At 39.6% G+C, this 12,278-nt stretch overlaps 1 protein-coding gene across 1 annotated transcript in view; it reads left to right on the top strand.

Moving 5' to 3' along the window:
- The first annotated feature begins 9,824 nt into the window (after nt 1-9,824).
- Nucleotides 9,825-12,278, top strand: part of CLASP2 (cytoplasmic linker associated protein 2) — a 196,750-nt gene continuing 194,296 nt past the window's right edge. Inside the window, exon 1 of the mRNA XM_012646884.1 lies at nt 9,825-10,374. Coding sequence (XP_012502338.1) covers nt 10,180-10,374 — 195 coding nt within the window. The 5' untranslated portion in view covers nt 9,825-10,179. The remainder of the gene's footprint in view (nt 10,375-12,278) is intronic.

Below are 12,278 nucleotides of genomic sequence, written 5' to 3'. Positions count from 1 at the left end.
GATCACTTTGGGTAGGATAGACATCTTAACAATGTTGATTCTGCCGACCCATGAGCATGGTATAAAAAAAACCCTATTGATTTTTCAAAAGTAAACTTTACTTCTTTACTACCCCTCTGAGAAAAAATAAAAATAAATTATTTACAATGAAGTATTCTAGGGGTAGAAGACTTAGTGTGGGTTACGACTTCTGGAGTTCTGTCTATTATATATTTGGCTTCATCTCTCCATACTCCCATATATTTGTTTCCAGAAAATACCGTGTAAAATCCTTTACTCTCTGGCTGAAGTGTTTTCACCAGTTATTTTACCAACACACATCTTTACAGACATCACCATTACAAATATAATAAACAACTGCCTATGCAATAACAACCATATATTAGTCCAAATATAAGAAAAAGAACTGGGTTACACATGACTTTTTAAAAAATGAATGCACAATCAAATATATTTATTAACTATGTCATTTTTATAATAATACATTTTTTCAGATTGGCAGCCTCTTTTTCACCTAAACATATTTGGAAATATTTAGAGTGTCACCAATTTTCTTCTTTTTTTATAAACTTCAGTTTCCTTTTTTTTTTTTTTTTGAGACAGAGTCTCACTGTGTTGCCCGGGCTAGAGTGCTGTGGTGTCAGCCTAGCTCATAGCAACCTCACACTCCTGGGCTCAAGAGATCCTCCTGCCTCAGCCTCCCAAGTAGCTGGGACTACAGGCATGCGCCACCATGCCCGGCAATTAATTTCTTTCTAATTTTAGTAGAGATGGGGTCTCGCTCTTGCTCAGGCTGGTTTCAAACTCCTGAGCTCAAACAATCCGCCCGCCTCGGCCTCCCAGAGAGCTAGGATTACAGGCGTGAGCCACCGAGCCCGGCCAAACTTCAGTTTCTTAAGGTAATTCAAAGACCAGTCTTGAAGGTTCATGCAATTTTTAATTGATTGGTACATTTTATTGTAATACTCAAGTCAGTCTGCTCTATAATTCAGAAAAAGTGATCACAGTTTTCCTTAAAAGTTTGCAAAATTGCTTTTTAAATGTCACATCGAATAATCATTTCAAGCAATTATTACTCAGTTTTCTCAAAAAGTAGATACTAATCTTTAGGCTCTTTTGCATGTCCACAGTAACGAAAATTGGTACTGTAAGTAAACCTCTAAGCATACGCTGTACGTTTTGGATGGACTTCAGCTTATTAGAATGGTAATCAAAGTACATCACTGCCAAAATAATTATAGGGAGCTCTGGGTAGTTCAGGCTGTCAGTAACCTCAGTAATTTCAGGATTTTTGAATTTTTTCTATTTTCACTGTTCCAAACTTGCAATTAACACTTACTCTTTTTAACCATTGACTCATGTTTCCATTTGAAAATGCGATGTAAAAAAATATTACAATTAAAGATAGTGTTGTGGTTGGTTTCCAAAATGGTTCCCATTCTTGCCTCCCAGTGTAGATCTCTGCCACACTGAAGGGCTGATCCGTGTAAATAATAGACTACGGTGAAAAAGATGGTGTGTGACTTTGGAGACTGGGTAATGAAAGATATAGTGACTTTCTCCTTGGTATTTCTTGGATTACTCACTTTGAAGGAAGTTAGCTGCCATGTCATGAAGACAATCACGACAGCCCTATCGAGATATCCATGAGGGGAGGAACTGAGGCCTCCTGCCAACAACCATGGGAATGACTCACCTTGAAAGTGGATCCTCCAACCCAATCAAGCCTTCAGATGACTGCCGCCCTGGCTGACATCTTGATTATAATCTCATGAAAGAACCTGAGGCAAAACTATTCAGGTAAGCTGCTCTCAAACTCCTAGCCCACCAAAATCTGCAAGATAATGAATAGACATTATTGTTTTAAACCATTAGGATTGAGATAATCTGTTATTCAGCTATAGACAACTAATATAGAAAATCAGATAGAAACCAAAGTTGCAACATAAACTTATCAGTACTTTTTTCTTATCAGAAAACTCTGCTAGGTCGGGTATGGTGGCTCATGCCTGTAATCCCAGGACTTTGGGAGGCCAGGGTGGGAAGATTGCTTAAGGCCAGGAGTTAGAGGTTGCAGTGCCATTTGGAACAAAACATCTGGTCTCAGGCAATTGGGATGGGAATTTATTTCGTGGGAGTTAATGGATAATTTTTTGTCACAAAATATTTTTGAAGTCTTTTCATAAGGTGGGAAATTTATTTTTAAAAATACTGGTTGGGTGGGCCCTTGTAGGCTTAGCAAGAAATCTCATATTGATACAATGAGTCCCAGTGATATTTTCTTTGTCTGTCTTAGTGCAATCTAACATGTCTTTGACATATTTGACAGGAAAACATCCACTAGAGTCCCTGGCAACATCAAAGCATCATTGCACATAAAAATTTCTATTTCTCTAGGCTTTCATGAAAAACAAGACATTGGCTATCATGCAAAAGTGGTATATTGCTTATTTTCCTTATTGAATGCATGTGACAAAACCTTTTTAGGGCTTAAAAATTCTGACGAGAACTCCGTCTTCTAGGTCTCAGGATCCAGCTGAACTGGCTTGGTTATGGTTGCTGAGCCCTGCCTGACTTTCCTGCCTCTGCATCCAGACTCCTTCTCATCCCTTGGATTCCTTTTCTGCCTCTCCCTGCTAAAATCATGTCTATGCTCCCACCCATCTCATTTGCTAATATACAAAGAAGCATCTCTTAAATCTTCCATGTAAGAATAATCTCTTACGACTTGGGCCATATTCATTTATGACTATTCCTACATTTAGCATTTGTAGTATATGCATTTTTGGAGTTGGAAATTTGGAGTTAAAATTTTCTCCCACAGAAGAATTTAGGTTCCTTCTGGATTTGAATTATCCCTTATAAGAGCTTAGCTCAAAAAAAGTTTTTTTTTTTCAGACAGGGTCTCGCTTTGTCACCCCAGCTAGAGTGCAGTGGTGTCATCATAGCTCACTGCAACCTCAAACTCATGGGCTCAAGCGATCCTACTGCCTCAGCCTCCTGAGTAGCTGGGACTATAGGTGTGATGCACCACACTCAGCTAATTTTTCTATTTTTTGTAGAGATAGGGTCTCACTCTTGCTTAGATTGGTCTGGAACTCCTGGCCTCAAGCAATCCTCCCACCTCGGCTTCCCAAAGTGCTAGGATTACAGGCATGAGCCATTGTCCCTGACCTCAAATTCTTAAATGGTAGGAGGCCCAAAGGTATTTCTGAATTGAAAGGTTATGTGCATAGTGGGAGGTTAGGAGAATTGAAGCTGCTGGTGGTACAGAGCTGGGAGAGCCCTCCCAATAGGCAAGGTGGTAAAAACTCCACAACCCCCAGTGCATCTTCAACCTGATCCCCATTTTAACCTAGCCCCTTTTTTCAACAAAGTATTGAACTCACTGGGAACCCACCTTTTACCTTCTTATGCTGAAATCAATGAGAAAATATTTACTTACAGAAATAATTTTATTGCAAACGTTGCTAGGACAGATATATTTCATCCTTTATTAATTTCCACAGCAGACAGCCTGGGTAACATAGTGAGACCCCGTGTCTACAAAAAATTAAAAAAACTAATAGGCCAGGCATGGTGGTACGCAGAGGATCGCTTGAGCCCAGAAGTTCCAGGTTGCAGTGAGCTGTGATCATGCCACTGCACTCTAGCCTAGGTGACAGAGTGAGACCCTGTCTCTTAAAAAAAAAAACATTTCCACAGCAATGTTTGACACTTATCTGATCTTTCTAGCTGAACTTTCTTAATACTGGTATTTCATTTGTCTAGGGGTTAATTATATGCTAACTAATATTGTTATAGAAATGTATTTACTACATTTATGGAGCCTTTTCACCTCTTAATAGATTTAATTTGATCATTAGCAGAAACAAACAAACAAAAAAGCCTTTGGTGGTAGGTGATGGGATTTGATTTTACTCTATTTACAAACTAATAATTAGCCTGTTACTGTTTCAAAGATGCTGACAGAAGGTGCAAGACTCCTGGGTCAGGGACAAAGGACTTTTTTACTCATGGCACAGCAAGCAGCATAAGCTTCATGTTTGCACTGATTCCCTTTGCCTCCCAAATCTCATGGAGACAAACACTGAAGTTGGGGATCCTGCCGTTTTGTAGCAAGCAGAAAGCAAACCTGTTCTTTGTCTTGGAGGGAGACATTACTTCATCCCTTGCTGCAAACAAAACACAGACAAGTAACTCAGGTAAAGAGTGGTGAGTGCCTTGTATTCTTGGCATACCTAACAAGATGTATGGAACTCATGGAGGAGTATCTCTCCCAACAATTGTTATGAATCTCCATTATTTAGACTAAAACACTGAAGCTCAGAGAAGTTAATAGATGGCTATATTACATTTGCACAGCCAGTGATATCAGAACTTGGGTTTTCTAAGTTTTAACTGGTACTATTGCCAAGAGACTTGCACTGTCCAATATGTAAAATATTTTATTAATAATTTTTTATTTTAATCACAGGTTGAAATGATATTATTTGGATATAAATAAAATATTTTAAGTGTAATAATAACTCATTAAATATAATATTTAATAAGGCATTAGAACATGTTTATTAAAATATTATCACCTGTAATTTTATTAAATAATTATTTAAAATATCACCTATGATTTTATTAAATATTATTTTAAAATGTTGCTAAATATTATTAAATGTAATGTATGTATTAATAAATATACCTTCAGCTGTTTCTTTTTACTTTTTAAAATGTGGCTACTAGAAACATTTAAATTACATATATTATACATTCACATATATATTTCTATTGGGTAGCACTGCAATAGATTATAAATGTTTTATCCCCCTTTTTCCCTTTTAATCCCTTGTTCTTAACCTTTTTTCTCCTTTTTTATTAGCTATAATATAGATATAGTAAATTTGTACCAATCCATATACCCCTATAATCACCACCCAGATCAAAATATAGAACACTGCCATCATTATGGGAAGTTCTCTCAGGCCCTTTCCTAGACAATGCCCACTGACTCCCTTCTTTTATGATAACCACTATTCTAACTTCCATCATCATCATTAAGTTTTTCCTGTACTAGAACTTCTCATAAGTGAAATCATACAGCATATACTCTTTTGTCTCTGGTATATTGTGCTCAAAGTGATGTTTTTAAGATTTGTCCTCATTGTCTAATGTGTTAGTAGTTTGGTTTTTATTGCTTCATAGAGTTCCATTGTATGACTGTACCACAGTTATCTATTTTCCAGTTTGTGGCTATTTGGGCTGTTTCCAGTTTGGGCTATTATGAATAAGGCCGCTATGAACATTTGTGTACATATGTCTCTTAACTTTTGAAGAAAGATTGTAATATATCTTTGGTAAGCCACTCCCATCCAACCCCCACTCCCTCCTCAGTACTTAACCCAATGCCTTTCTTGAAGGATATTTATTGAAGTATGGTTTCAAAGCAGCAGTATGGTGATTTATTTGTCTTCTAGCCATTGTATGGAAAATAAACTCCAGTGTCAGAACAAAGTCTACTCAAAGTTTCCACTATTATCAGACATAATGAACAAATAGGTCAGGAAGTCAGTCTCCTGTATTTAAATGATGTATTTCGGCCTTGTTGCCAGTTAAAAATAGACTGGTGCTCCCAGATAAATTTAAGTTACTGAGTATGAAAGAATGTAGATGTTTCCTACACCAATTTCTTTCCTAAAATTCCTACCCATTTTCTCTATCTTCTTACTCTTTTCTTTTTAACAGCAATTCAGAGAAAGGAAGGTTCTAAGAGGAAATGTAATATAAATGTTCAAAGAAATACAATGTGTTGTACAAGAGGCATTACTATTGTGGTAGTTAATTTAAAACTTTCTTTTTTCTAATTTTCTTTCCTTTATTTATTTATTTGGAAGACGACAAAAGCCAGACATCCTGGATTTGAATCATGGATCTGAAATCATGAATTAGGCAAGGGACTTAATCTCTGAGTCTCAGCTTTTGGGGATATACCTTCCATATAGGGTTGCTTAGAGGGTTAGAAAGACCTAACCCATGACAAGGCATGAGCTTTTGTAGCCCAGTTTTCATTAAATCCGTACCTTCTTTCTGTATGATTACTATTTGTGTTTCCTGTTCTCTTTGTCTCTCTGCCAAAGTTCCTAAACTATGTGGCCAGGCATCCCAGGGTGCCACAGCAAACTCACCAAGATCACTCTAGGGTATTTTAAATTTTAAAGGGAAACAGTGACATTTGGAATTTGTCAGACGTGGATGGCTCCAAGGAATGCAGTTTCAACATTAGATTGTGGTACATTTCTTTCACTGATGTCATATCCTTTCAAGGCTGTGTTTTCTTTGATTGCTGTGTTAAAAAAAAAAAAAAAAGTACTGCCTGAGAATCAATGTGCAACAGGATGAGAATGACCATATCTAGACTCATTCCAAGGTTTGAGAAATTGGGCAGTAACTAACAGGCACAGACATCCTATTCATAAGTGTGGTTGTTCAAGAATGAAATAAAAAATTTTTTCAATTTGCATGTATTATTTTTTCATGTGCCTGAAGTCATTTGGATCTTGCTATTCAGTGGTATGTCTTAGGTATTTCTTTTGGTCTAGGGGTGCTGTGAAAAAATGACTGAGATACTAGAAAGTTTGGTAACTTTCTGCTCTACCAATGTTTAACCTAAGACAGACAATGGTGATATAGACAAAGATGTAGATTTTGTAATAGGTATATAACAATGATAATAACAAGTGTTAAATTAAAAGTCAAGACTATATCTTATAGATAAACATGCTATACCCCAGGAAACCACTTGCTTAGTTAATTCCTACTTATCCTCAAAATTCTATTTAAATATAACCTCTTCCAGGAAGTCCTCCCTAATTTACAACTCTCCTACCCCCATACTCAGTGCCATCTAGATAAGGAATCTCTCATCTGGGCTTTCAAAAACCCTCTTCCTACTCCATGATAACATCCCAGAAATGTTGATTTTCTTGTCTGTATTTGAGCTTGTGGGCAGAGATCGGGTCTAAGTGAACTTTGTGTCTATGGAACTTGGCACAATGTCTAGCACAATATAGGTGCTCAGAAGATATTTGTTAATGAATTAATGAAACACAAAGAGGATATTTAGGTAATAGTAACCAGTGTTTACTATTTTATAGGTGCTTCCAGTGTTACTCAAATGCAATTGTGTTATAACCAAAAGATGATTTAGTTAACTTATAACTTAAAGACCATCTAGTGTGATCCTCAAGTTATGTAAGTTCAGAAAGGTGAATGGAGACAACTAAGGGTGCAGAGCAGCAGTCGCTTTTTATTTTTTTCTATACCACATACTGCAACTGGTCACCAGCAGTTAGAGTGTAAACTTCTTGTGCATAGAATTTTCTTTTTATATCCTTCTGCAACCCTTATAGAACAGAACCTTTAGACACCCGAGGAATAATTACCATAGTAGAACTGGACAGGGTTCTCCAGAGAAACAGAACCAGTAGAAAGATAGATATGAGGAGAATTATTGCAGGAATTGGTTCACATGGTTAAGAAGGCCAAGAATCCCACAGTCTGCTGTTTGAAAGCTGGAGAACTGGGGAAGCTGGTAAACCAGGAAAGCTAGTGGTGTAATTCAGTCCTAGTCTAGAGGCCTGAGAATTGGGAGACTGATGATGTAAGTCCCAATCTGAGTCCAAAAGTTCCCCAACCAAGATCTCCAAGGGCAGGAGAAGATGGATGTCTCAGCTCAAGCAGAAAGGGTGAATTCACCTGCTTTCTACCTTCTTGTTCTATTCAGGCCTCACTGGATTGGATGATGTCCACACACATTGGGGAGGTCATCTGCTTTATTCAGCTCACCAATTCAAATGCTAACCTCTTCCAGAAACACCCTCACAGACACAACTAGAAATAATATTTTACCAGTTATCTGGGCATCCCTTAGTCTAGTCAAGTTGATACATAAAATTAACCATCACACATAGTTTACTTGATTAACACAGTCTCAGAGAAATTACAACCAAAGACGGAAGAAACTTTACAACACAACACAATGTGAAACACAGAAATATTGAAAAAACTTCAGAACACAGAAAACAGTAGAGTTCTTTGGATTTTGAGTTTATTATTATTGTGAAAATTTCAAATGTCATTTTGTATTGAATTCATTCACTCTTTCAACTTAAATTGTGTGCCCATTATTTGCTAGGCACTATCCTAGGAAAAACACAAATGTTCCTCGAGCTTTTTGTGCATCACAAAAGATAGATATTAAGCAAATAATCATTTAATTGTGGTTGGGAATAATTGGCAGGAAGATAAATACAATGTGCATTGGGAACACGTTATAGCCAAATTTTTATTTTTTTTTTAATTTTGAAGTTTTTAATGCACAAAAGAACATCCCAGAAACAGAACAGGTACTGACTTATTAACGATAAGGCACTATATAAAGGAGACCCCTCCCCACTTGGGAATATAGTGTACATAGTCATGAAAGGAGGTGAACACTTCAGGATTAAAATGAGAACCCTAAAGTTGTATACAACATTCATATATGGCTTATCTCACAGCAATAGTATTTTCATAATGATGTATATGACATTTATCCTTATTGGTAAGATGCTTTTTTTTTTTTTTAACTCAAAAGTTAAACAAAAACACTGAAGAGGTAGTTTTGCCAATGCAAGGTAAGAAAACGGTTTTACCTTGCTTTGGTGGTTTCCTCAGAAATCTGCAAGCATTTCTTTTTTGTTCTAATTTTCTCCTGGAAGATAATGATGCTTTTAAAAATTGGTTCCCCCAAGTGGACAATGATGGATATGAAATAGATTCTGGCTCAATGAAGACCTGTTAAGATCTGACCAGCAGTCAGAATTGCTAAAACAAATAAGCCCGACCCTAGCAAATACTGTGAAGGATATGGAGCAACTGGAATTCTCAAGCATTGCTGGTGGGAATTTGATTTGGTCTGCCCACTTCAGTAAACAGTTTGGCAGTTTCTTCTAGAGTTAAACATACGCTTATAAGACTTAGTAATTCCAGTCTTTGGTATTTATCCAAGAGAAATGAAAACATACTTCCACGCAAAGACTTGCACACTAGCCATTGTAACAGCTTTATTCATAATTACCAAAAACTGGAAACAACCCAACCGTTTACCAATAAGTGAATGGATCAACAAACCGTAGTGCTTCCACACAATGGAAAGCAATAAAAAGGAATGCACTTCTGAGACACCGGCAGCGCTGGAAGAACTTCCAAGCATTAGGCTAAGAGAAAGAAAACCGGCTCAAAAAGGGTACATACAGATTGTATGGAGTTTTGTTAAGTTCAGGAACAGGGAAAACTATGCTACCATGATAAAAAATCAAATCAGAATTGCCTAGGGAGGAGGTGGTTATTGACTGGGAAGTGTCTGGGAACTTCCTGTGGTGATGGCAACGCGCTACACTTTCGTTGGGGTGGTGGTCACACGATCAAATACATTTGCCCAAACTCATGAAGCGTAGACTTAAAACCTGTGCGTTTTACTCTACATAAACCCAAGTTTAAAAAAAGTAGTATACAGTGAAAGTGGTGGTGGCTGGAAGCAGGAGTCATGATGTTTTCAATGAGGAAGAATACTAAAGTGTGCTCTGGTTTAAAAGTAAAAAATGGCAGTGTGGGTGGGAAATCCCAAGTACCAGAAACTTTCCCAAGTATTGAATTCAAGTGGAGGAAAACTTGGAAGGGTTCTATATAGTACAGGACGAGGGCCGGGTGCTGCAATGGAGGCTGGTGAAGAACGGTCCACCTACCGGGCGTGTTGACCCAAGTCGGACCCCAAATCCCCCTTGAAGTAGCAACGCCGCCAGCGGTTTCCGCAGCCACTGCCACTACCGCCAGGGAGAACCTCGAGCCGGACGGGCGGGAGCTCGCCAGCGTCGTGCTGACGTCACGCGCGTGCTGACGTCGCCCGCGGCCGCGGCCTCTGAAGCGGGCTGGGGCTCGGGGGGCGCCGAGTTTGACTAGTTTGGGGGCCGCTGGGCGTTTGGCGCCGCTCCCGCCGCCCGCCGCGCCCCGCGAGCCGCGCCTCAGGCGGGCCAAGTGCGTCTCGTCGGCTCCCTCGGGGCCCCGCACTAGCGGCTGGGCGGCGCTCGGCGAAAGTTGGCTCCTCAAGGACTGGCGGACTGGCGGGCGGGCGGGCGGCCGGTCGCAGCTATGGAGCCCCGCAGCATGGAGTACTTCAGCGCCCAGGTGCAGCAGAAGGACGTCGGAGGCCGGCTGCAGGTCGGCCAGGAGCTCCTGCTCTACCTCGGTGCTCCCGGCGCCATCCCGGACCTGGAGGAGGACCTGGGCCGCCTGGGCAAGACAGTCGACGCGCTCACCGGCTGGGTGGGCTCAAGCAACTACCGGGTAAGCGACGGCAGCGCGGCCCAGCTGGTCACGCCCTCCCCGGCCGGCCCTTTAATCCCAGACGTGAGCGTCCGGCAGGGAGAGCTCGCGTCCCAAGCACCCGGTAAAGGCACTGGGGGCCAGCAGCGAGCCCCTGCTGGTGAGACCGTAAGCGAGCCGAGGGCTGACTTCCCACCACGACCAATTTTTCCGCACTTGTGAACAATGACAGATTCAGCGGTTCCATGACACGTTGCGGAATAGGACCCAGTGTTGATCACTTACTTAAAAAATCGGTGATACAGACGGAGTTTTTCAAGGAGTGAAAAAAAATTCAGTGATAACTTACATATATAGTAAAGGGCTCGAGGACCTGTGTAAACACTACGCAGAGCAAGACATAGGACACATTAGGATACAATTTTAAGTTGAAAAGAGATGTCAAGTTAATATCCTCTTCGTGGTTTTTATCCTACTTAATCTTCTGTTTCTTTTTTATAATTTTTGTGTCTTAGAGGTTGTGCTCTTCGTCTCTAAAGCATCTTCAGGGCTTAATCAGATGCCCGATTGCTTTACTTTTAAATCTAATGAAAAGATGCTGACCCCATGACATTTACTTGCTTTTCGTTTACTGATGACAGAAAGCAATTGAACAGTCTCTGCCACTTTGTTTTGCCGCATTTGAGGACTGACTCAGACTGGAAACCGTGTCTTAGCAGGTTGGTTAGGCTGATCCTGGGGGGAAAAATTAAAAAGATGAAGTACAAGAAGGAATAAGTGTTTCTGAAGAATCGGTAGTAGGCAGATTGTAACGTAGCCACGTTGGGAGGCCGGGTAAACGTTTTGGAATTAGTCTGTTCTGTAGTTGTTAGCATTTATTTTTCTTTCGTGTCTTCTGGTGGCAGTGTTGCTTTAAAATGCTAGCTTGAACTTCCTGTGGATGAAGCGATTCTTCTTAGTGATATATTATTATAAACCAGCGAATAGGCAGTACTTTGAAAGCTTTCATCCACATAGAGAAGAAAGGCAAAATGTAGAAATGATGCAGATTTCATAGTAAAACCTATTTATTTGGGTTTTGGAAAGATTAGATTTTTACAAGGATAATAAACAGTTTGAGAATTAACTACCTCGATGCTCCATTACATACCATCTTTTTTTTTATTTTTAGAAGTTTGGGAAAAGTTGATATTGGTAATATACTGTTACCGTTTGGAAGATTATTCTTGTTTCTTTGAAAAAAGCAAGCTAAATTTACTTTATAAGAAAGGCATATACACACTCAAGATAGTTGATATTATGCTACAGCGTAGGCTGTTGTAGAAAGATAGCTCTTTGACAATGTTTGCTCCCTTTCCTATGTGAAGGTTGATGTGTCACCTTTTTCTAGACTGTCCGTAGTGAATTGGCTTTCAGCCATTTAACTCCTGAGATGTAGGGTCAGTGAATGACAGTTGAGCAGTTACACGGGCTTCTGTGAGACCACAATATCCTAATTTTTCTGTTAGGCTTCTATGCTGTACTTCCACTCAGTGCTGTGTTTTTCTTTTAATTGGTCCTGAGAATTAGAATCCATCAGGGGTCTCATTTGTTTTTACTTCACATTCTCTCCATGCTCTTCACTAGATAATGTAGCCTGAGACATTTCAGCAACCAGAAGAGGACTACTGCAGGCTCTCACCACCTTATCTACACACTTCCTTGTAGCTGTGCCCACATAGTCTACCTTCTTCTCTGTTACAGTGGATGCATTGCCTATCTTCCTCACTTGTGCCAATCCCTCCATGTAAGTATTAGATCCCGTGCCCTCTTGCCTACTCAAGGACAGTGATGTCAATTCTGCTCTCTCCTTTTTCCTGAATCATTAGTTCTCTACTTCTACTGAATTCTGTAGTATAAAAACTTTTCTGACATTGTTAAGGAAA

This window comes from Propithecus coquereli, unplaced genomic scaffold (assembly GCF_000956105.1).
Source record: "Propithecus coquereli isolate 6110/MARCELLA unplaced genomic scaffold, Pcoq_1.0 Scaffold251, whole genome shotgun sequence".
NCBI classification, from domain to species: domain Eukaryota; kingdom Metazoa; phylum Chordata; class Mammalia; order Primates; family Indriidae; genus Propithecus; species Propithecus coquereli.
This window is presented reverse-complemented; position numbering and strand designations above follow the sequence as displayed.